The 24657-nt window shown below is 37.8% G+C and overlaps 1 protein-coding gene across 1 annotated transcript in view; it reads right to left on the bottom strand.

Moving 5' to 3' along the window:
* Positions 1–24657, bottom strand: part of SLC25A31 (solute carrier family 25 member 31) — a 49334-nt gene that overhangs the window by 5582 nt on the left and 19095 nt on the right. Inside the window, exons 3-5 of the mRNA XM_053597591.1 lie at positions 11753–11870; positions 8250–8404; positions 6191–6316 (exon numbers count right to left, since the gene is read on the bottom strand). Of these exons, the coding sequence (XP_053453566.1) occupies positions 6191–6316; positions 8250–8404; positions 11753–11870 (399 nt within the window). The remainder of the gene's footprint in view (positions 1–6190; positions 6317–8249; positions 8405–11752; positions 11871–24657) is intronic.

Raw genomic sequence — 24657 nt, 5'->3', positions numbered from 1 at the left:
TAAATTTACTGAAGTTAGACTTGTGAGTTAAGATGTGATCGATTATGGAGTATGTTCTGTGGGCTGATGACAAGTATGTGTATTCAGTTTTGTTGGGATGAAATGTTCTGTAGATGTCTGCTAAATCCAAATGTTGGATGGTTAGGGTTAAATCTAAAATTTCTTTGCTCAGCTTCTTATTGGAGGATCAATCCAACACTGCCAAAGGAGTGTTGAAATCACCTATTATGGAGCTGGAGGAAATCAAGTTACTCATGTCTGTTAGAGTTTCTCTTATAAATTGAGTTCCTTCTGGTTGGGTGCATGGATACTAATAATTGAAATCTCATCATATTATTACCCTTAACAAATATGAAGTGACCATTCTTATCCTTCCTTACTTCTGTTGGTTTAAAGCCTATTGTATCTGCAAATAAAATTGCAATGCCTGCTTTTTTCTGATTACCATTTGCCTGAAATATGGATGACCATCCTTTTACCCTGAGTCTGTATTTGTCTTGTAAGATAAGATGTGACTCTTGTATGCAATAAATATCTGGCCTGAGTTTTTGTATCCAGTCAGCTAACCTGTGCCTTTTTAGAGGACAGTTTAAGCCGTTCACATTAATGGAGAATATTGATAAGTCTGGTAAAAGTTTGGGTATCGAGTTTTTCGAAAGTCCAGTGGACATTTTTAATCCTTTCGCCACTGTGGAAGTTGGAGTTTGATCAAGAGTTTTTGAGTGAGTTTACTTTTGTGGTAGAGGATTGGGTTGGTCATTATGGAGGATAGGTCTGAGAATATCCTGAAGAGCTGGTTTGGTTATGGCAAATTTCTTCAACATATGAATGTCATTAAAGTACTTAATTTCTCCATCATAAATGAAGCTCAATTTAGCTGGATACGGGATTCGGGGTTGAAAGTTATTTTGCTTAGGAGATCAAAAGTCGACGACCACCCTTTTCTGGCTGGAAAATTTCAGCAGAGAGATCTGCAGTCATTCTAATATTCTTCCCTTTGTAGGTAATGGATTTCTTTCGCCTGGCCGCTTTGAGAATTTTCTCCTTCATATTAACTTTAGTGAAGTTAATTATGATATGCCTGGGGGATGTGTTATTGGGATTGAGTTGTGCTGGGGTTCTGAAACTGTCTATTATCTAAATTTCAGAATCTCTTGGCATGTCTGGAAAATTCTCTTTCATAATTTCATGGAGAAGGGCCTCTGTACCTTGCGAGGTCACTTCATCACTTTCAGGGATTCCAATAAGGTGGATATTAGCCTTCTTCGAATTATCCCAGAGCTCTCTGAGAGAATGATCTGTTTCTTTGCTCTCCATTTCTCTTCTTCTTTGAGAGTTTGGCAGTGTTCAAAGGCTTTGTCTTCAATGTCAGAAATCCTTTCTTCTGCTTGCTCCACTCTGTTACTGAGAGATTCTACTGTATTTTTCAGATCTTTGAGGGCTGCAAATTCTTGCTTCAGTGCGTCAGAATCTTTGGTGGTTTTGTCTTTAAATTCGTTAAATTCTTGAGACAACTTTTGAATTTCTCCTCGAATTCCTAATTCCAACTTTTGATTTGCTGCTCGAATTTCTAATTCCAAATTTTCCTCCATTTTATTCATCTTGTTTGCAATCCAAATTCTGAATTCGATTTCTGACATCTTGGCCAGCTGTTTATGAATGGGAATTTCAATTATATCTGCCATATCTTTCCTTGGGGGGTTTGATCTATTCTGGTTATTCATGTTACCAGAGTTTTTCCGCTGATTCCATCCCATGATTGTTTTATACCATTTGATTTTTCCCCAGGAGCTTTGTGGAGGACCTGGACAGTGCTATGGCCTGAGCAACTGGGGACCTGTGTGGTGTGGGGGGGGCTTAGTGGTTCTGTCTTGTTTTCAGCTGGTCTCTGTTCGACCCTAGTGAAACAGTTACTCTGGGATGAAGTCTCAGCTGTGGAGAAATACCATCAATTAAGTCGCTCCGCCCCCCACAGGCAACAATTGGAAAAGGAAAAGCAAACCTTCCTGCAACCACACACCCAGGGAACCACTTGAATAGTCCTCGGGCGTGTGGCTCAGTTGAAAAGGTCGAAATCAATTGTCTCAGTCAGCACTTGTCCTAGGTGGGAGAGTTTAAAAGGTCTCTGGCAACTGGATCGCAGGGGTCTGGTGACTACTCTGATATGGCTTACTCCAGTGCTCCATGGAATCAGGAGGACCCACCCAGCGAATAGATCAGTCTGGGAAGGTTGATGCCTCCTTCCCCACCTTGTACCTCTGTCACACCCAGTCACTGATAGTCCCGAAGGGCTTTGACCCAGTTGCCTATAGTGAACAGATACTCCAGGGGTTTACACCTGCCTGAATCACAAGGAAATCTATTTCTGCTCAGCCAGGCCACTGCGCTCTGCCTCTATCTAGTAGGGGGAGGTGAGGCCTGACAACGTCAGGCACTTGATGGAGGCTGGGGGGTGTTCACCCAGTTCCAGCCCTGCCCCTGATTGATGTTACTGACAGAACAGAACAGCACAACTTTTTGGAATTTGTTTCTGTCCCTGCTAAATTCCTCTGCAGAAAAGAAGCTGTTTTGAGTTCCCAGAGCCTGTGCCACAGGCCCTGTCTTTGCTCCTGCAGGTTTGTATTCGGTTTCCTATCAGTTCTAGCCTCCTGTCTTCCTTTGTCTATAGGCTGACGATCCCCTGAGGGCTTGGTGCGTCTTAGGCTCAGTAAAGCAGTTCTCTGAGTCAGCCCCATCCTGGGAACTTCCCGGCTCTGCGTGTGCGTTTCTAGTCCCCGTGCTCCACCCAGGCTGGTACCGCCTCAGGCAAACCCTTTACTCACGGGGCCTGCATTTCCGTCCCAGATCTGTTCCATGGTGGTTGCCACCTGAGTAGATGCCTGACCTTCTCTGGTTGCCCAGGGAGACAGGGGTTGTGGCTTCAGAATATCTGGGAGTGAGCCCTATTTTTGCTAAAAGACAGCTGCTGCTCTGTGCCTCGGGGCACTGCCGCTCCAGTGTGGTTCCCTCTCAGTGGACCGTCCTCTCCTTACTCCCGTGCTGCAGAGTCAGCACTGACCAGCTGCAGTTTAGGCCCTGTCCACACCCCTCGAGAAATCACCCAAGAATCTGGACTCCTGAGGGACAGGCCTCCCGACCTCAGAGGGAGAGTGGAGGGGAGTGCTAGAAGCTCAGAGTTGCAGGTAGAGAATATATACAATTATATACAGTTTTATGCCTGGCAGGAGAACGCTGTGGCACCCTAGTAAGGGAGGTAGGTCCAGTTTTTAGAGGGTCTCTCCCATGGAGCGTAGTGGGAGGACCTTTGAATTCTGCTCGTTTGTTTGTGGGGCACTCCAATGCGTTCTTATGGGGGACAGGACTCCTGTCCACTTGGTGATGGATTTTGTACCTTTTTTTTGTATCCTTGGGGTCCCAGCTCGCCTCAGCGGGGTTGATAGGAGTTCTTCAACCTTCTCTCTTGGTGCAGCTCTAATCTACCAGGTTACTTGCTAAATTTCTGTCCTTTAACTCTCCTTCTGGACGGGAGCCTCTGTGGAAAGCTGGCTTCAGTCAGCCATCTTGTCTCCACCCCGAGAAAAAAACTGATTTTTATTTGCAGATTATATACCTGCAAATAAAAACCCTCAAGCTGCATACATACAGATTAGTGGTTGTAATATGGTTAACAAAACTGTGGGATATAAAATGAAAATGTGGTAGAATTTCTATAAGTTGACCACCCATGGGACTGTAACAAACTGGTCAACACACAGAGGTGGCCAACATAAGCAACAAGGCCTGGTGCATGTGGTGCATGTCCAGTCTATGAAAATTAGGTCAACTTAAGAAGGTGGTCAGCGCAGGGAAGTGGTTAACTATGAGGTTCTACTATACAAAAATTAAACGGTACTGGTATGCATGCATTGTGTCCCCCCAAAATCACATATTGAAGTTCTAATGGCCAATGATTCAGAATGAGGCTACATTAGGAGATAGGGTCTTTAAAGGTAATTAAGGTTAGGTGAAATCACTTGAGTGGGCCCCATCCACTATGACTAGAGGAGAAACAGAGGAAGAAGCATGTGAAGACACAGGAAGAAGATAGCCATCTACTAGGAAGAAGAGAGGTCCTCAGAAGAAACCAGTGCTGCTGACACCTTAATCTCAGAGTTCTAGCCTTCAGAACTAGAAGCCACCCAGTTTGTGGTACTTATTATACAATACAAACAAATTAGTACACATACATATATAAAAAACCATCTTCACAGAGGTTTTTTGCTGTAGTTTTATGAGATTAAGTTACAGACGTAATGCTCCTTATCCTTAAACACCTCAGTGTGTATTTTCTAAGAACAAGGATATTTTCTCATATACCTAAAGTAAGTACAGTTATCAAATTCAGGGAATTAAACATTGATACAATACCATCTACCTAATCCATGATCTAGATAACAAATTAATGTTCCATTTTTATAAATTTCTCAATGTTCTTAATTACAGCTAGCTATAGAAAGAGCAAACATAGATGTAAAAGAGTAGTCCATGAGTGAAGTAATAGGTTAGCCTTACCTTTACAGGTAGTCTACCAGGTTATTCAGGGACTATTTTGTACACAATAAAAATGAGGATGATGATAGTAACTACATACACCTCATAGAACCGTTTTGAGCATTCAGTGAGTTGCTTAGGGCACTAAGCACATAGTAAATACTATATTACTATTCTCATATTCTGGCCTTATTATTTTCACTTGCCCTCATGTAACCTATGATCTGGCTATACTGAACTACTTCTCTAGCCATATCTCTATGTACTCTTTTTTCCCTTATGCTTGGAATGTTTTCTCACTGTCTGGAGAAAGTCTATTCACTGAGATTTAGCTGTCCAAGAAGCCACATTTGATCAATTTAATCATTTGGGCACCACTACTCTATGCCAGGGGTCCTCAAACTGTGGCCCGCAGTCCACATGAGGTGGTGTGATTGTATTTGTTCCCATTTTTTTTTTACTTCAAAATAAGATATGTGCAGTGTGCATAGGAATTTGTTCATAGTTGTTTTTTTTTTAAAACTACAGTTTGGCCCTCCAACAGTCTGAGGGACAGTGAACTGGCCCCCTGTTTAAAAAGTTTGAGGACCCCTGCATGCATTCCTGAAACCTAGGTACATTTCTATTTAAACCACTAAACTATATGTCTTCAATTCTAGATTATGAGTTTGGGTGCAAGTTCTGTCTTATTTTATTTGTGTCATCAGAACTTAGCAATCAAATATTTGCCAAAAGAAGGAATGTAGTAAGTTCAAGTTGAGTATTCCTTATCTGAAATGCCTGGTACCAGAAATGTTTCAATGTTTTTTTTTTATTTTTTAATATTTGGATTATATACTTAACAGTTGAGAATCCCACATCCAAAAGTCCAAAATGCTCCAATGTGTGAGCATGTCAGTGCTCAAAACATTTCAGATTCTGGAGCATTTATTGTTGTTATTATTGTTGTTGTTTTGAGACAGAGTCTTCTTCTGTCATCCTAGCTAATTCTTTTTCTATTTTTAGTAGAAATGGAGTCTTGCTTTTGCTCAGGCTGGTCTCAAACTCCTGAACTCAAGCAATCCACCCAACTCAGCCTCCCAGAGTGCTAGGATTCCAGGTGTGAGCCACTGCACCCAGCCAGATTCTGGAGCATTTTGGATTTCAGATTTTTAGATGCGGGATGCTTAATTGTTTAATAGCAATGGAAAAAATATATATCCAAGTTTTGGTTTAGAGACTTATATTTACAAAATTTATCATTATAAACAAGTTCTCATCTTTGGAGTTCAAAATTGTTTACTTTTATCAAAATATATCACATCAAATGATGACAAATTTCAATGGCTTGTGACTAGGTTTATTATACTTAGTAGTGTATCAGTTTAGATATACATATTCATCCATTTTCTGCCATCCCCCACACTCTACCCTCCAAGCAATATATGGCAATATAGAGGCATTTCTGTTTTGATGGCAGATGATGAAGAAGCACTGCTGGCTGGTGACAATTTTAGGATAGAAAAGAATATATGGCAGAATACATCATGTATTTATGTTACCTAAGTAAAACAAAAGACCTATGCCTTTTGGCCAGAATTTCTCTAAAATTTGAATAAATTATACTTGGTTATTAGAGATACTAAAAACTTTAATTAAGCTTACAGATAATATAAAATACCTGCATCATCATACGTCTTCTAACTGTGTCAAACGGATAAGAAAGTATTCCAGAGCATGTAGTCACAACTTGAGCAATGAAAAAGGAGACAAGAAATGGGGTTTCCTTTGGTTTTGGTAATAAGCCCTAGAAGAGAAAAATGTATAGCATAACCATCCAAATAGCCACAATATAGTAAATCCTTAATTGAAAGATAATTTTTTTTGAGACAGCGTCTCAGTCACTCTGGGGTTTAGTGCCTCAAGTCATAGCTCAAATTCTTGGGCTCAAATGATCCTCTTGTCTCAGCCTCCTGAGTAGCTGGGACTACAGGCACCCGCCACTATGCCTGCCAAGTTTTTCTACTTTTAATAGAGACAGGGTCTCACTTTGCTCAGTCTGTTCTTGAACTCCTGAGCTCAGGCTATCTACCTTTTTATAAATTCATAAAGAGGACACAATTATGCTTAAAGTGCAATGAAACAATTGGATTTAGTAGTAAATAAATAAAAAAGGGGAATGGAACACATGACTATACTTCAAAGGCATAGCTGAAGTAATAAAGTATATTTGCTACTAAAAGGGACTTGTTTTTAATGGTACCTAAAACTAGGGATGATAAGAGCCACTGACTAAAATATCTTTTCCATGGTTTTTTCCCTAGAACTGAAAAAAAGTGAAAGATGTCATCTATTATTAACAGATGACACTTGATGAGCAGCTTTAAACCTCCAAGCTAGTGAACATATGCTCCTAAATTTCACAACTTAGTTCAGATGGTAATAGAGAAAGGCAGAGGGAGAATACATGTAAATTTTTCTGTGATTAATTAAATGTATGTGAGATCTGTAACTTCCATGAACATATCTGTCTAAAAAATACACTGAAAACTAAAAGTAATCTGTGTAAATCACAATAATAATGACATTCAACTACACTTATTCTAATGAGGAAGAGCAGAGATAATATATAGATAAATTTAAAAATTTCTCTCAAGTCTTAATCTTATTTAATACTGATACTAATTTCATTGCTTCCTTTTGGAAGCAGCTAATGTGATTTAGAACACGAGACGTTTTGCTTGACATTTAACAAGTATATTATTTACCTACCATTCTTAGGCTATTTATCTTAAAAATGAAAATTTTAAAAGCTATCCCAGAACACTGTTAAGTACTTAACAAGATTTTCAGAACTAAGTAGTAGTTCAAAAAATAGTAGACATTATTACAATTTGTCTTTTTCCTACCTATAGAAATGCTATTAAAATTTAAGATAAAAAGGCAAGCTGGGTGTGGTGGCTCATGCCTATAATTCTTGCATTCTAGGACATGGACATGGGAAGATCACTTGAGATCAGAAGTTCAAGATCAGCCTTAGCAAGTGGGACCCTATCTCTAACAAAAATAGAAAAAATGAGCCAAGCGTGGTGGCACACGACTGTAGTTCCAGCTAGAGGGGAAGCTAAGGCAGGAGAATTTCTTGAGCCCAGAAGTTTGAGAATGCAGTGAGCTGTGATAATCACCTACTGCACTCTACGCTGGATGACAGAACAAGACTCTTGTCTTCGAAAAACAAAACAAAAAACAAAACAAAGGGCAAATTGGAGAACAGCATGGAGAATACATTGAAGAATCTAACGGTATCTAGTAGATAACCAAGCTATAGTAGCATTTAATTAATTATGCCTTGCCTACTCCCCAAAATAATGATAGTAAATTGATTATTTTCATGTAAAATGTGATAATAGAGTTAATGTAAAACCAGAAAAACTGTTAGAAGATTCTTTTTCATAAGCTAAATTTGATTTAATTAACATCTTTTCCATTTTCAACATGATATATAATACAAAAGGATAATGGTTTGATACATGTTTTATATCTAAAGTCAGATCCATATTACAGTTACAATTTAATTAGTTATGGCAAAGTCATGAATAAACAGAATTTCATGTCTTTCTTATTTCACCATTTATTTTTATTTCTATAATTAAAGGTAATATCTGCTTAAAATTCTACTAATTAGAACAATAAAAAGAAATAAACCATTTAATATATCTAAGTTAAAGCCCTCAAATTACCTTAACTGTGTCATAAGCTCCAAAATAAGAGGCTCGGTATACAATGATGCCCTGAACTGAAACACCAAAACCTTGGTATAAACCAACAATTCCATCTGATTTTGCAATTTTCATAATACAGTCACCTAAACCCTTGAATTCTCGCTCTTCAGGACCTAAAACAAAACCATTTAAAATCTGTTAGCTACATTACATGTCAAGATAACATTTTAACTAAAGCAAATTTATTATTTACGTATTTTAACTATCTGGAACTGCCACCTAGAAATCTTCCCAATAAAGAAGGTACAAAATGCTCCCATCATCTAATCAGGATTTCAAGTAACATTTTAAAAGAAATTAACTAAAAATATTAGTCACTTATAAAAAACAATCTAATTCTACCAATCTGACATAAAACATTTCATTAAAATTACCATAAGTTACTAGTTGTGATTCAGAAAATACTTAGAAGTAAAAAAACTCTAGAAATGTGGAAAAGCAAAAAGACAAAGCTAAAAACGAGTAAGTTTAGAACAGTTGACATTTCAGATGAGGTGTCAGTTTCTAGTGTTTGCTGGTTTTGTTATTTTCCCTTGACCTAGAACCAACCACTTGACAATATTTTTATACTAGTATATTCCTAATAAAAATTTCCAAATTAACAAATTCTCCTAATTTTGAGAAGAATAAAAGAATGAAACTATGGAATTTAAAACAAGATACATTGAGTTATTTTTACTTTCTTAGCAATAAAGTGAATATTTGGATTTTCAGTTAAGCTAATAAATGGAACTTACATATATATGTATATATGTTCTATATATATTTATGCCTATATATATATATATATTTTTTTTTTTTTTTTTCGAGATAGAGTCACACTCTCACACCCTTGGTAGAGTGCCCTGGTGTCATAGCCCACAGCAACTTCAAACTCTAGGGCTCAAGTGATCCTCTTACCTCAGCCTCTCCAGCCTCCCGAGTAGCTGGGACTTTAGGCACCCACCACCACACTGGCTAACAGGACTCATATTTTTATCTCAAAATGCCATCTCTTCCAAGACATTTTCTGATCATTTATCTAAAAGGGGTACCACTGTATTTTAATTTTTTCCTAGCATTTATCGTTTAAGTGATATTATATTTCAGCCATTTATTACTTTTTTTTTTAAAGGCCCTTCACCTTTATCAAGCATGAGCTCTATTTCTTATACAGGGGAGTGTGGTGGTGTGAATGTGTATGTATGCATTTATATACACATCTATGTGAACACTCACCCATACACACCCTGTAACTGCAGAGGGGCCTGATTCACAGCAGGTACTCAATAAATATTCGTCAAATGAATCTCTGGTCCCTAAAGAAACCCTATTAAAATCATAATAAAGGAACAGTTTTTAAAGCCATAAAGGCAAAGAAAAGTACATGATAGGGAATGAAATCCATAGAATTTTGCAAGATGGAAAAGAGAGGAAGGAGTGGCACCTCACTAAGCAGAGCAGAGAAAGCTGAAAACTATTTTTGTATGGTGGAGATGCTGTGATGTTTATAAGCAAGCCCCTGGACCTCAGAAAGACTCAGAAATCAAAGGAACTAAGTACTACTCCTTCGGTTGAAAGGAGAGGAGTAACTGGATGGTCAAAATCCACCTTACCTTCAGCAGCCAAATGACTTTTACTCTCGCTGCCATCCTAAGAATTGAACCCAAGGCTTCAGATTTTTTTTTTTTTTTTGAGACAGAGTCTCACTTTATCACCATAGGTAGAGTGCCATGGCGTCACAGCTCAACTCCTGGGCTTAGGTGATTCTCTTGCCTCAGCCTCCAGAGCAGCTGGGACTACAGGCGCCCGCCACAATGCCCAGCCATTTTTTGTTGCATTTTGGTTGGGGCCAGGCTCGAACCTGCCATCCTCGGAATATAGGGCTGGCGCCCTACCCACTGAGCCACAGGTGCTGCCCCTAAGGCTCCAGATTTAATGGGGCAAATTGAGTAACTTCCACAATAATTGAAGAAAGACTTGCAGAAGATAGTTGCAGGAGGTGCCCACAGCTCAGTAGTTAGGGCACTAGCCACATGCTCCCAGGCTGGTGGGTTTGAACCTGGCCTGGGCCTGCCAAACAATAACAACAGCATACCAGGGAAGCTGAGGCAAGAGAACCTCTTGAGCCCAAGACTTTGAGGTTGTTGTGAGCTCTAAGGCCATAGCACTCTACCTAGGGTGACAAAGTGAGACTCTGTCTCATTAAAAAAAAAAAAAAAGATAGTTATTGCAAAATATAAGATCATCAGGGATAGAAAGTAACTAAAAAGAAAAAAAAAAGCCCTGTTACCTGACTAAAGGATCTAGACTTAAAAAACAGTTTCTTAAGTGCAGCATAGTAATGTTTTCATAATTGTGAAGGGAAATAACTTTAAATTTAGAATTTTATATGTGGCCATATATAAATAAAGTCAGTGAGTAAAAAAATTTTTTAGATATGCAAGATCTCAATATATCTCCTATCCACTCTTTCTTAAATAGCTACTAGCCAGGTGGAGGACAGGCAGATCATACCTGTAATCCAGAGTTTTGAAAGGCTGAGGTGGGAGGATTGCATGAGCCTAGGAGTTTGAGACCAGCCTGAGCAATATAGCAAGACCCTGTCTCTATCAAAAATAAAAATAAAAATGAACTAGCCAGGTGTAGTGGTGGGTGCTTAGAGTCCTAGCTACTTGAGAAAGCTAGGAGAATCCCTTCAGCCCAGGAAATCAACGTTGCGGAGAGCTATGATCAGGCCATTGTACTCCAACCTGGGTGACAGAGTGAGACCTCTTTTTTTTTTTTTTTTTTTTTTTTTGAGACAGAGTCTCACTTTATGGCCCTCAGTAGAGTGCCATGGCATCACACAGCTCACAGCAACCTCCAACTCCTGGGCTTAAGCGATTGTCTTGCCTCAGCCTCCCGAGTAGCTGGGACTACAGGCGCCCGCCACAATGCCTGGCTATTTTTTTTGGTTGCAGTTCAGCCGGGACCGGGTTTGAACCCGCCACCCTCGGTATATGGGGCCGGCGCCTAACCAACTGAGCCACAGGTGCCGCCTTTAAATATCAAAACAAAACATAGCTACCAAAGAACATACTCTACCAAAATAAGGGTGTACCAATAAAAAGGACAGATTTGATGTTTAAGTCAGGTTAGAGGTAAAGGGATTCTCTAGGATGAGATTTGTACATTTAATCTAAAGAGGAGCCGTAACTGAGACAGGAGTGAGTATAAGAAGGGATCTAGGAAGGGGACGCTAAGAAAAAAAGTGGAATTAAGGTATAACTAGTCTTTGTGTCCACTTTTTTGCTACAATAGGCCTTTTCCTTCCCTCTTCTAAGGGAAAAAGAAAAAAGTTAATACTTTAGGGCTCTATGACTACCATTTGGCCAAGAAAACAATTTTAGATTTTTGTAACACTGTTACAGAATAAGTCTACAATTAATAACTCACAGTTCAAAACACAAAGAGAAAAAGTATTTCTAAACATCCCATACCTTTTCCAATATCGACTCCTAATCGGGTTCGGGCAAAATCTAGAGGATACACCACACATAAGGATGTTGCTCCAGCAGCTCCACCAGAAGCCAGGTTTGCCAAAAACCACCTCCAGAACTGAAATATATTAATTAAAAAGTGGTTTTTAAACTACAGATTCTAGCTGTTAAAAATTTCTGGTAAATTGTTATTTTTATAAATGTTAAAGAATAAGTTTTACAAGTTTCTTATTTAAGTAAATATCTATAATATCATACCACATTATGTAAAATATTTCTCTTCATAACCATGCAGTCTTTCTTCTCACCACCAGGCAGTCAGGTAGATACAGTTTAGATACTGATAATACTGAAATCTCAGGATATTTTAATGTCTTCCACTAAAAGCAGCCCAATGTAGCAAAAGAGGTCACATAATTATCTCTTTATACTGGATACATTTTTTGTCAATTATCATGTTAGCTGCATACATTTTTTGTTAATAGTATTATTAATTTTGTTAATAGTATTCACTGTTATTAAAATGTCAGGCACATAGGAAGGTCAAAAGAAGTTGTGTAGTTAGCTTTATTGCAGCTCAATTTACAATCGCCAAGATGTGGAAACAGCCTAAATGCCCACCAACCCAAGAATGGATTAACAAGCTGTGATATGTACATCATGGAATACTATTCAGCCACTAAAAAAAATGGAGACTTTACAGCCTTTGTATTGAGTTGGATAGAAGTGGAACACATTGTTCTTAGTAAAGCATCACAAGAATTGAGAAGCATGAATCCTAGGTACTCAATTTTGATATGAGGACAATTAATGACAGTTAATGACACAGTGGGGGTGGAGGAAGGGGAGAGCAGAGAGAAAAAGAAGGAGGGAGGTGAAAGGAAGAGCAGAGAGCGGGAAGGAAGGAGGGGAGTGGGGTCTTGGTGTGTGCTACACCTTTTGGGGCCAAGACATGATTGTTAGAGGGACTTTACCTAACAAATGCAATCAGTCTAACCTGGTTTCTTGTACCCTCAATAAATCCCCAACAATAAAAAAAAAAAAGAAGTTGTGTGCTTTTTTCCCAAAAGAGATAGTGGGTAGTATTTTATAATGCCCAAATTTCACTTTGTAATTTAAGCAGAATTAAATTTAAATAGCTCAAATATATATATATATATATATGTACACATTATAATTTATATATATATGCACATGTGACTGAGTGGCCTTTTTGGTCTACTGGTTTACAGGTGCTATTAAGGAAATATAATTCTTTTTGATTAACATTTAAAAACGCATCCCCCTCAGGTCCAATAAGGGGCTTTTCAATATCCAGGGTTTGTGGGAGAATAAAAGAACACATGAATTGAAGTTATTATGCAAAATCTAAGGTACAAGGTCATTTACTGTAACCATTAAATATACAAAAGTGAATAATGTCATAATTTCTTGCTTTATTCTCTGTCACTTATTTCTAACAATATTTTAAGTCTCCGCTTTTGAACTCTCAATTTTCTGTTGGGCTGGAATGCTCTTCCTATTTTTTTAATACAAAAGATAGTTATTACTTCTTTGTCTAATTCTAGTTCTATCCCTCTCATAAAATCTCTGATCTCCAGCTCATCTGTATGGAATCATACCTGACTTCATCTCTATCAGAGAATTAAAGGTGAATCACATAACCAATATATAAAATGTTACCAACACATTCCAGAATCTCGTTTTTTAAAAAGTACTTACACCCACTTTCTATTTTCAATTTATGCAATTTATACTCCTCCAGACTATAAATTTCTTGAGGCTAGGATTATTTTTACTTAACAGCATTAATGAGATATAATTCACATGTCATACAATTCACCCATGTAAAGTACACAATACATATAATGGATTGTTAGCATATTTACAGAGTAGTACAACCATTACCACCATCATTTTAGGGTATTTTTGACAATCCTCCAAAAATCCTAGTACTTGTTATAAGGCACTTTACATTCTCCCTACTTCTCTGTGCTCTAGGTAACCACTACTTTCTGTCTCTATAAATTTGCCTATTTTGGACATTTCATGTAAATGAAATCACAATATATTGCCTTTTGTGACTATGTTCTGCCATTTAGTATGCTTTCAAGGCTTATCCATGTTGCAGCCTGTACTAATATTTCATTCCTTTTTACTGCCAAATAAAAGGAAGTGTACTGGTAATGCCATTTAATATGCAGGCTCCTATGGCTAAGTGAAATTCATCAGTTCTGTTGTGTAAGTAGTCAAGTTTCTTAATCATACAGAGATGATTATATCAGGAAATTACATCTGACACCAGGATAGCTAATCTACAGTGCAGTAGATAATCTGTAACCTGGCAGAAAAAGATAAACTGGGCCAGAATCTCTTTCTTAGGTATTTGACTTTACAGATTCAATGCCAGTTAGCAGTAATTATAAACTGAAGAAAATGATGAGATTCGTACCTTTAAAAAGAACAGCTTTATTTCTCATAAAGAGTTACAGGTGGCAGAGTGGCCATGTGCATACTGGTAAATTGGGAAGCAACAGCCTTAGGCAGAAGCCAAGAGCATGTACTTCCAGGGAGGGACAAAGGGAATAGGAATTTATGCTGAGCAGGATGGCTGAATATGGGTATTTGACAAGCTATTGACATCATGCGTATTTATGAAAGAAGAAATACCACACATGCTATTGAATTTTATGAAAAATGGGATCCATGTTCAGAAAATGGTGACCTTAACAGTATCCAGGGAGAGAGCTTTTGGCCCTCTGATGTCAAACAGTGAAGCAGAGGACATGAAAACCTGTGTGCATTCTCTGCAGATTGGTCAGAACCAGTCCATGGTGGGTGGCCTCTTATCAGAGAAGAATACTGGTCAGTTATTTTGCCAAAATTTCAAAAGGGAGGAGCAGCATTAGGAGGTTGATTGAAAGCAGTGAGGCAAGTCTTCAAAGGCTGGTTGTTTAATTCTTAGGGAAGAAAGTGTGTTGGCAATTAATTAGGGGGAAGTATAATTAGGCATGTTTGACCATCCATCCTATTATAGCCAGGAATTCACTCAGTTTTAAGTTTTTTTGGGGGTTCCCTTAACCAAGAGCGGGGTCCATTTAGTTGGCTGGGGGGCTTAGGATTTTATTTTTATTCACAGGCTAGAAATTGAAAACTTATTAAGTAACTTTATTTTTTTTTTAGAGACAGAGTTTCATTTTGTCACCCTTGGTAGAGTGCTGTGGTGTCACAGCTCACAGCAACCTCCAGCTCTTGGGCTTAGGCTATTCTTTTGCCTCAGCCTCCTGAGTAGTTGGGACTACAGGCACCCGCCACAACGCCTGGTTATTTTTTTGTTGCAGTTTGGTGGGGGCTGGGTTCAAACCCGCCACCCTTAGCATATGGAGCTGGTGCCCTACTCACTGAGCCACAGGTGCCACCCTAAGTAACTTTTTTTAAAGTCTCAGACTTCTTTGAGACTATTGAAAGCTATAGATCCTTTCCCTCAAAAATCACATATGTATAGCTATGCACTTTTAGTGTGTTTAAGGTAAAGCAGCCATAGATCCAAGGTTAAGAGCCCATGACCTATAAAAAGGCCAGAAAGGACCATTATTATTAGTTTTTTGAGACACAGTCTGTTGCTGTGGGTAGAGTGCTATAATGTCTCATAGCTCACAATAACCTCAAACTCTTAGGTTCAGGCAATCCTTTTGCCTCAGCCTCCCAAGCAGCTGAGATTATAGGCCCCTGCCACAATACCCAGCTAGTTTTGTTATTTTATTTTTTTAGTGCAGACTAGGCCTTGCTCTTGCTCAGGCTGGTCTCGAACTCTTGAGCTCAAGCAATCCACTTGCCTCAGCCTCCCAGATTGCTAGGATTGCAGGCGTGAGCCACTGCACCTGGTCAGGATCACTATGATATTAACATTGAACTTAAAGAAGAAAATATAAGTTACAAAAAGGTAGGCAATAACGAGAAAATAGCAAACACACAAAAAGCATGTAATTAGAAAGACAGATGACCTGGGACAAAAAGATGACGAGGATAGCTTGGTCCCTAAAGCTGCCTATGAGTCAAATTCAAGTGCCTGTGTACCATTATAATAAATCCCCTTTTTACCGGAGGTAGAATCAATCTCTGCTTTTTACTGAAGTAAGTCAACCAAACATGATATGCAGTATAAAGGTTTAATGTAGGAACTGGATCACATGACAGTTCTATTTTTAGTTTTTTTGAGGAACCGCCATACATTAGTTTCTAAAATGGCTGTACTAATTTATATTCCTACTAACAGTATATAAGGGTTCTAGTTTCTACACGTCTTCAGTAACACCAATTTATCCTTTTGATGATGGCCATTCTAACAAGTGTGAAATGATAGTTCATTGTGGTTTTAATTTGCATTTCTCTGATGACTAGTGATAATGAAGTCATGAAGTTTTTCATACGCCTGTTAACCCTCTGTATGTCTCATTTTAAGAAATGTCTATTCAGGTCTTTGGTCCATTTTTTAACTGGGATGTTTTGCTGTTAAGCTGAGTTCCTTAGTTTGGACATTACTCCCTTTATCAGGTTTTTTTTTCAAATATTTTATTTGCAAATATTTTCTCCCAAGGCATGGGTTGTCTCTTCACTCTGTTACTTACTCTGCCACTCATAAGCATTTTAGTTTGATGCAATCCCATCTGTTTATTTTTTGCTTTTGTTGCCTGTACTTTTAGGGTAATATCCAAAAAACTATTGTCCATAACAAGGGTGTGGAGCTTTTACCCAATTTTTTGTTCTAAGAATTCTATAGTTTCAGATCTTAAGCCTTTAAATCATTTTGAGTTACTTTTTGTATATAGTGTTGAGTCCAATTTTATTGTTGTGCATGTGAATATTGAGTTTTCTCAACACCATTTGTTAAAGACACTGTCCTTTCCCCAATATGTGTTCTTGGCAGCTTTGTCAAGAAACAATACACCACAGATGTGTGTGTTTATTTCTGGGCACTCTACCCTGGTTCCATTGGTTGGTGTGTCTGTTTTTAATGCCAGTTCCACGCTTTTTTGATGACTATAGGTTTGTAGTGTATGTATTTTGAAATTAGGTAGTGTGACTCTTCTTGCTCTGTTGTTTTTGCTTTGGCTACTTGGGGTCTTTGGTGGTTCCATATGAATTTTAGTATTTTTTTCTATTTTTGTGAAAAATGCCATTATAATCTTGATAGGAAATAAACTGAATATGTACAGTGCATGGATGTTTTAACGATATTAATTTTTCTAATCCATAAACACAGAGTATCTTTTCATTTATTTGTGTCTAGTTTTTTAGTTTTCTTTGTTTTTTTTTTGAGACAGAGTCTCACTATGTCATCCTCGGTAGAGTGCTGTGACGTCACAGCTCACAGCAACCTCAAACTCTTGGGCTCAAGCGATTCTCTTGCCTCAGCCTCCCAAGTAGCTGGGACTATAGGTGCCCGCCACAATGCCCAGCTACTTTTTGGTTGTAGTTGTCATTGTTGTTTGGCAGGCCCGGCTGGGTTCAAACCCGCCAGCTCACATGTATGTGGCTGGAGTCCTAGCTGCTGAGCTACAGGTGCCAAGACTTCTTTTTAGTGTAAAAAATTTCAGTGTATAGATCTTTCATTTCTTTGGTTAACTTACTCCTAAATATTAATATTTTCTTTTTTGGTCCTATTGTAAATGATACTTTTTCTTAATTTCTTTTTCAAGTAGTTCATTGATAGGACATAGAATGTGAATAATTTTTTTATGTTGGTTTTATATCCATCAACTTTACTGAATTCATTTATCAGTCTGAACAGTATTTTTGGCAGAGTCCTTAGTCTTTTTTTCTATACAAGATCAAGTTGCTTACAGAGACAATTTTTCTGCCTTTCCTGTTTGGATGCCTTTTGTTTCTTTTTGTTGCCTGTAACTCTGGTTAGGATTTCAAGTACTATGTTGAACAGACGTAGTTGAGTATCTGGTTCCTAACTTAAGGTGAAAAGCTTTCAACTTTCACTGTTGGTATGTTAGCTGAGGCTGGTCAATGTGGTCTTTGTTACATTGAGTTACATTCCTCCCATGCTAACTTCCTTAAGAATTTTTATCATAAAAGAATGTTGAATTTTATCAAATGCTTTTCCTGACATCTATCGAGATGCTTACATTGTTTTTGTCCTTCATTCTGTTAATGTGGTGTACTACACTTATTGATTTGTATATACTGAACCATTCTTGCATACCAGGAATAAATTCCACTTAGTCATGTGAATGATCCTTTTATTGTGCTGCTAGATTCAGTTTGCTAGTATTTTGTTGATGAATTCTGTACGTATGTTTACCAGGGACACTAGCTTGTAATTTTCTTCCCTACTAGTCTTTTCTGGCTTTGGTAGCAGAGTAATGCTCATCTTGTAAAATGAATCTGAAGGTGGTCAGTCCCTCTTCTTCATGTTATTGGAAGACTTTGAGGAGGATTGGGATTAGTTCTTCTTAAGTATTTGCCATGACTCCACTTGATCCTGGTTTTTTTTTTTTTGTTGTTGTTGTTGGATAGCTTTTGATTACTGTCTCAATCCCCTTATTTGTTGTTGGTCTATTCAGATTACTTCATGATTGGCAGGCTGTATGTTTCTAGGAATTTACCCATTTCTTCCAGGTTATCTAATTTCTTATAATATAATTTTTCATAGGACTCTCTTATGATCCTTTGCATGTCTGCATATCAGTTGTAATGTCTCTCCTTTCATCTGTGATTTATATGAGTCTTTCTTTTTCTTCTTCTGGCTAAGGACTTGTTCACTTCGTTTATCTGTTCAAAGAAACATTTATCTTTTCTATTTTTTCTCCAGCCTCTCCTTCTGTTCTGATGTTTTTTTTTCCTCCTTTCTGCTGATTTGGGTCTTATTCTTCTTTTTCTAGTTTTATAAGTTGTTACCTTAGGTTATTTGAGATCTTCCATCTGTTGCATAAAATTATCCCTTAGAACTTCTTTTGCTGCATTCCATAAATTTTGGTATATGTGTTTCCACTTTAATATGTGTCAAAGATACTTAAAATTTTTCCTTCTGATTTTTTGACCCACTGGTTGTTGAGGAATATGAACATATTTTTTTGATTTTCCTCAAATTCCTCCTGTTATTGATTTCTAGTTTCATTCCATATGGTCAGAAAAGGTATGTGATATAATTTCAATTTCTTTAAATTTGTTATGACTTGTTAGCTGTGCTTGAAAAGAATGTGTATTCTGTTGTTGCTGGAAGGAATGTTTTACATATTTCTGTTAGATCCATTTAGGCCAAAGTGTAGTTCAAGTCCTGTGTTTCCTTATTATTTATCAGTCTAGATGATCTGCCCATTGTTGAAAATGGGGTACTGAAGTCCCATACTATTACTGCACTGCAGTCTCTCTCTGCCTTCAGATCTATTAAAATTTGATTTACATATTTAGGTGCTCCAATATGGGGTACATATATAATCTCTATTTTCTCTGGAAGAACTGACTCCTTTATCATTATGTGATGACATTCTTTGTCCATTTTTATAGTTTCCGACTTAAAGTCTATATTGTCTGATATAACTATATATATAAAACCATAACCTGTTCTTTTTTTAGTTTTCATTTGCCTGGTATATCTTTTTCCATACTTTCAGTTTCATCCTATGCATGTCTTTACCATCGAAGTGAGCAGAATATTGTTGAGATTTTAAAAAATCCTTTCAGTCGGGTGGCATCTGTGGCTCAAAGGAGTGGGGCACTGGCCCCATATACCCAGGGTGGTGGGTTCAAACCCAGCCCCAGCCAAAAACTGCAAAAAAAAAAAAAAAAAAAGTCCTTTCAGTCACTGTGTCTTTGACTGAAGAATTTAATTCATTTATACTTGAAGTACTTAGTGATAAGTAAGGACTTACTACTTGGTACTTGTTTACTAACTGTTCTACAGTTTATTTCTTCTTCTTCTTTTTTTTTTTTTTTTTGCAGTATTTGGCCAGGGCTGGGTTTGAACCTGCCACCTCCAGCATATGCGGCAGGTGCCCTACTCCTTTGAGCCACAGGTGCCACCCCAGTTTATTTCTTCTAATCTTAATGTCTTCCTATGTGATATGTTGTATTTTGCAGTGGTAGGCACTGATTCCTTTCTCTTTTATGTATGTGCTAAAGATTTTTTCTTTGTAGCTATCATGTGGTTCACATAAAAAACTGATTTATGGGCAGTGCCTGTGGCCGGTCCCATATGCCGGAGGTGGCGGGTTCAAACCTAGCCCCGGCCAAAAACCACCAAAAAAAAATAAATAAATAACAGTTTAAAACTGATTTAAATGATATCAACTTAACTTTAATTGCATACAAAAGCCCCACATTTTTACTCCTTTCCCTCATTTTATGTTATTAATGTCACACTTTATATCTTTTTATATTGTACCTCCATTAAATTATTATGGTGGTTTTCAATACATTTGTCTCTTAAATTTTACGCTGAAGTAAAAGTGATTAACACATCACCTTTATAGTATATTAAGTGTATTCTGAATTAAACTATATGGATGATCCCTGACTTATGATGGCTCAAATTATAATTTTTTAACTTTATGGTAGGCTTATCAGTACATAACTCCATTGCAAATTGAGCACCAACTGGACTTATAGTAGTGGCTTTACAATTTTTTTTTTTTACTTTATAATGGGTTTACTGGAGTGTTAAATGTATTTTTGACTTCTGATATTTTCAAATTATGATTGGTTAATGGGATCTAATTTCTTCATAAGTTGAGAAGCATCTGTATATTTACATTTACCAGGGAAGTTTATGCTTTCATATGTTTTAAAGTTGTTACTTAGCATCATTTCATTTCAACTTGACGAACTCCCTTTGACATTTCTTGTGAGTCCAGTCTAATTCTGATGAATTCATTTAGTTTTTGTCTTGCAGGGTTTTTATCTTCCCTTCAGTTCTGAAGGACAACTTTGTCAAGTATAATATCCTTGGTTGAAAATTATTTTTAGTACTTTGATTATGTCATCCCAATCCCTCCTGGCTTGCAAAGTTTCAACTGAAAAGTATACACACAGCCATATTAAGGGGTTCCCTTACACGTGATAACTTTCTTCTCTCTTGCTTCTTCTGAGGCTTTTTGTTTCTGTGTTTTGAAAATTTGATTATACTATGCTTCAGAGTATTAGTTTTTGATTTGATCTTCTTTGGAGTCCATTGAGCTTCTTGAATCTGGATGTCCATATCTCTACAAAGATTTGGAAAGCATTCATAAAGTATATCTTTAAATAAGCTTTCTTCCCCTTTCTCTTCTTCTTATACTGCCATAATTCACTTATTTTGCACATTTTATGATGTATTATAGGCCCCTTATGATTTCTTCACTCTTGTATATTTTTTCCCTTCTGATTAGCTAATTTTAAGTGAACTGTTTTTGAGTTTGCTAATTGTTTCTTCAGCATGATTGAGCCTGATGCTTAAGCTCTCTATTGTATTTTTCAGTTCTGTCATTGTATTCTTCAGCTCTAGGTTTACTGGCTTTTTAAATTAAAGATTTCTACTTCTTATGTTCTATTTTGTTCATAAATTGTTTTCCTACTTTAAATCAGTTGTCTATCTGTATTTTCTTGTATCTCATTGAGCTTCCTTAAGATGATTATTTTGGAGCCTTTTCTTTGTCATGCCAATGGGGACCTGTTTGTTGTCTATGGTAAATATATCTTGCTCTTACTCTGTAAACCTATCTTTCTCTTTCTCAATAAACTTGATTTCACGCTTTCAAAAAGAAAAATGATGATTATTTTGAATTCTTTAACAGGCAATGTGTTTATCTCTGTTCAGCTTTATTAGTTTCTGTTGGTGCTGTCATGTTGCCTGAACCTTCATTATCCACGTAGCCTTGTGTTTGTGTCTGTAAATTTGAAGAAGCAAACTTTTCTTGCAGTCTTTACAGAGTGGTTTCAATAAGTTAAAATCTTTTCCTGTTAGGTCTCCGGGCTGACAAGATTGACTCCAGTAGGGGTGGATCCAAATTATCTGGTTGCTACTATGTCTACAGTAGAGACCATAATTGGTGGGTCTCTTACCAGGAACTCTGGCAAACAAAGATCCTATCTAGTCTCTAAGTAGAATGGACTGTCTCAAGGACCTTGCTGGTTCTGAATGTCTGCATCATGGTTTACAGATGGCAGGCCTGTTACCCGATGTGCTGACAAGTGCAGCTTCCTCTTATCTGTGTTAGGGTCCTATTGAATCACTGGGTGGGTCTCCGAGCAGGCTGTATTGCCTTGGTCTGTGGCTAAGGGGGGATGGAACTGAGTCACAAAATTGTTTCAGGGTCCATTGCTGAGACTAGGATTTTTAGGCCTGTCTCTGGGGTCATAGACAGGTATGTCACAAGGTATGTTTCACAGCAGGTAGGCTTCCTCTCAGACCACCACTGAGAGGACTAGAGCCAATTCACATGTGCTGTTTCAATACTTACAATGAGACCAAGATGAGACAGTTCATGCTAACATCTTGATTTATGATGAACACTTATCTGTGTATGCCTTGGGCTTTGTGCTAAGCTATATCATTTGACCTCCGGGGGCTGGAAACTATTTAACGAAGGTTAGTCACATTCCATGCCTATGCAACTGATGCTGAATAAAAACCCTGGACACCAAGGCTTGGATAAGCTTGTGTCACGTCATATGTATTGTCACGCTGGGAAAAGTAAATGTTAGATTCGTGTAACTCCATTAGGAGAAGATAACTGGAAGCTTCCACCTAGCTTCTCTTGGACGCTGTCATATGTACTTTTCCCCTTGTCTGATTTTTAATTTGGATCCTTTTGCTATAATAAAGTATAATATATAAGCTTCTCTGGGTTCTATGAGTCCTTCTTGTCCTGTGGATACTCTTGAGGACCCCCAACACAGAAGAAGATAGAAAGTTTCCATTTTTAAGAGTTTTTAGCTAAAAGGGAAGAATGTTTTCCTGAGTGCCCTCTGCTAAGACTCTAAATGTAATCACATCTAAACCTCACAATAAAACTTCGAGGTAGGTATTATCATGTTCCATTTTTTTTTTTTTTTTTTGTAGAGACAGAGTCTCACTTTATGGCCCTCGGTAGAGTGCCGTGGCATCACACAGCTCACAGCAACCTCCAACTCCTGGGCTTAAGCGATTCTCTTGCCTCAGCCTCCCGAGTAGCTGAGACTACAGGCGCCCGCCACAACGCCCGGCTATTTTTTGGTTGCAGTTCAGCCGGGGCCGGGTTTGAACCCACCACCCTCGGTATATGGGGCCGGCACCTTACCGACTGAGCCACAGGCACTGCCCATCATGTTCCATTTTTAAATAAGGAAACTAGGAATCAAAGAAGTAAAATGCTTTCAAAAACTCGCACAGCTAAATAAACAGATTAAGATTTTGATCCCAAACCAAATCTTCTAAGTTCAGAGAATTTTCTTTTTCTTTCTTTCTTTTTTTTTTTTTTTTTAGAGACAATCTCACTTTGTTGCCCTTGGTAGACTGCTGTGGCGTCACAGCTCACAGCAACCTCCAGCTCTTGGGCTTAGGTGATTCTCTTGCCTCAGTTTCCTGAGTAGCTGGGACTAAAGGCACCTGCCATAATGCCCTGCTATTTTTTTTGTTGCATTTTGGCTGGGGCTGGGTTTGAACCTGCCACCCTCGGTATATGGGACCGGTGCCCTACTCACTGATCCACTGAGAATTTTCTTAGTTACTCTTACCCCCATAACAGAAAAGATAGCAAAAGACATTCAATAAACATTTGTTAATAAAATAAAACTCTGAAAAGAAGGGAATAAGGCCGGGTGCAGTGGCTTATGCCTGTAATCCCAGCACTTGGGAGGCCCAGGCCGGTGGACTGCCTGAGCTCACAGGTTCGAGACCAGCGTGAGCCAGAGCAAGATTTCGTCTTTCAAAATAGCCAGGAGTTGTGGTGGGTGCCTGTAGTCCCAGCTACTTAGAAGGCTGAGGCAAGAGAATAACTTAAGCCCAGTAAGTTGAGGTTACTGTGAGCTACGACACCACAGCACTCTATCCAGGGCAACAAAGTGAGACTATCTAAAAAAAAAAAGATGGGAATAAGAAGTATTGAAACAATCGAAGGAGATACCAATAAAGAAATGTTTCACAGTCACTCTGAAAAAACTTCCTAAGATAGCTTGACCAGTTGGTTGCGGCAGGAGTAGGAGATAAGGAGCAGGAGGGAGAGAAAAAGAGAAATAGTGAAGGAGAGAAGATAGATTTTAGAAGAAAAGGAAGACCTAGGGAGTAATGTAGGTGGTACAATGTATTGGATGCAACAAAACAAACACAACCAGGGTAAATGAGATGTATTTCATATGAGTAGGAAATTTTGAAATGGAAATTTTGTAACCATGAAGAGTAATTAATTACCTTAAAAAACACAAAGCATCTTCATAATAAAAAAGAGAATTCTCTAACTTAATCATTTTCTTGTTTTGTTTGATATGTTTTTTCTTTATGATTCAATTTCAGCTACACAGACCTTTATTTCATAAAGAAGAAATAATTCTTTAGTAAATAAATTATATCAGTGGTGAGAAATATGTATTCATTGACTACATTTTATGGTTTAAAAAAGCAGGTATAATGCTTAATTTCCCCAATGATAAGATATAATTTATGTTTTAAAAAACCAAGTATAATGCTGAATTTCCCCAATGAAAAAATATAAATTACATTAAATTTAGTTTTTATTTAGAGAGATACTGCCTTGAGACAAATGATCGATCTATTAGGTATTAAAATTGTTAAGGTCAGGTGCAGTAGCCATATGCCATACTCCCAACTACTTGGGAGGCTGAGGTAGAAGGATTGCTTGAGCCCACAAATTTGGGTTTACACAGGGAGTATGTTTGAGCCATTGCACTTCAGCGCGGGTGACAAAGCAAAACCCTGTCTC

This window comes from Nycticebus coucang, chromosome 1, assembly GCF_027406575.1.
Source record: "Nycticebus coucang isolate mNycCou1 chromosome 1, mNycCou1.pri, whole genome shotgun sequence".
In the NCBI taxonomy this organism is placed as follows: Eukaryota; Metazoa; Chordata; class Mammalia; order Primates; family Lorisidae; genus Nycticebus; species Nycticebus coucang.
This window is presented reverse-complemented; position numbering and strand designations above follow the sequence as displayed.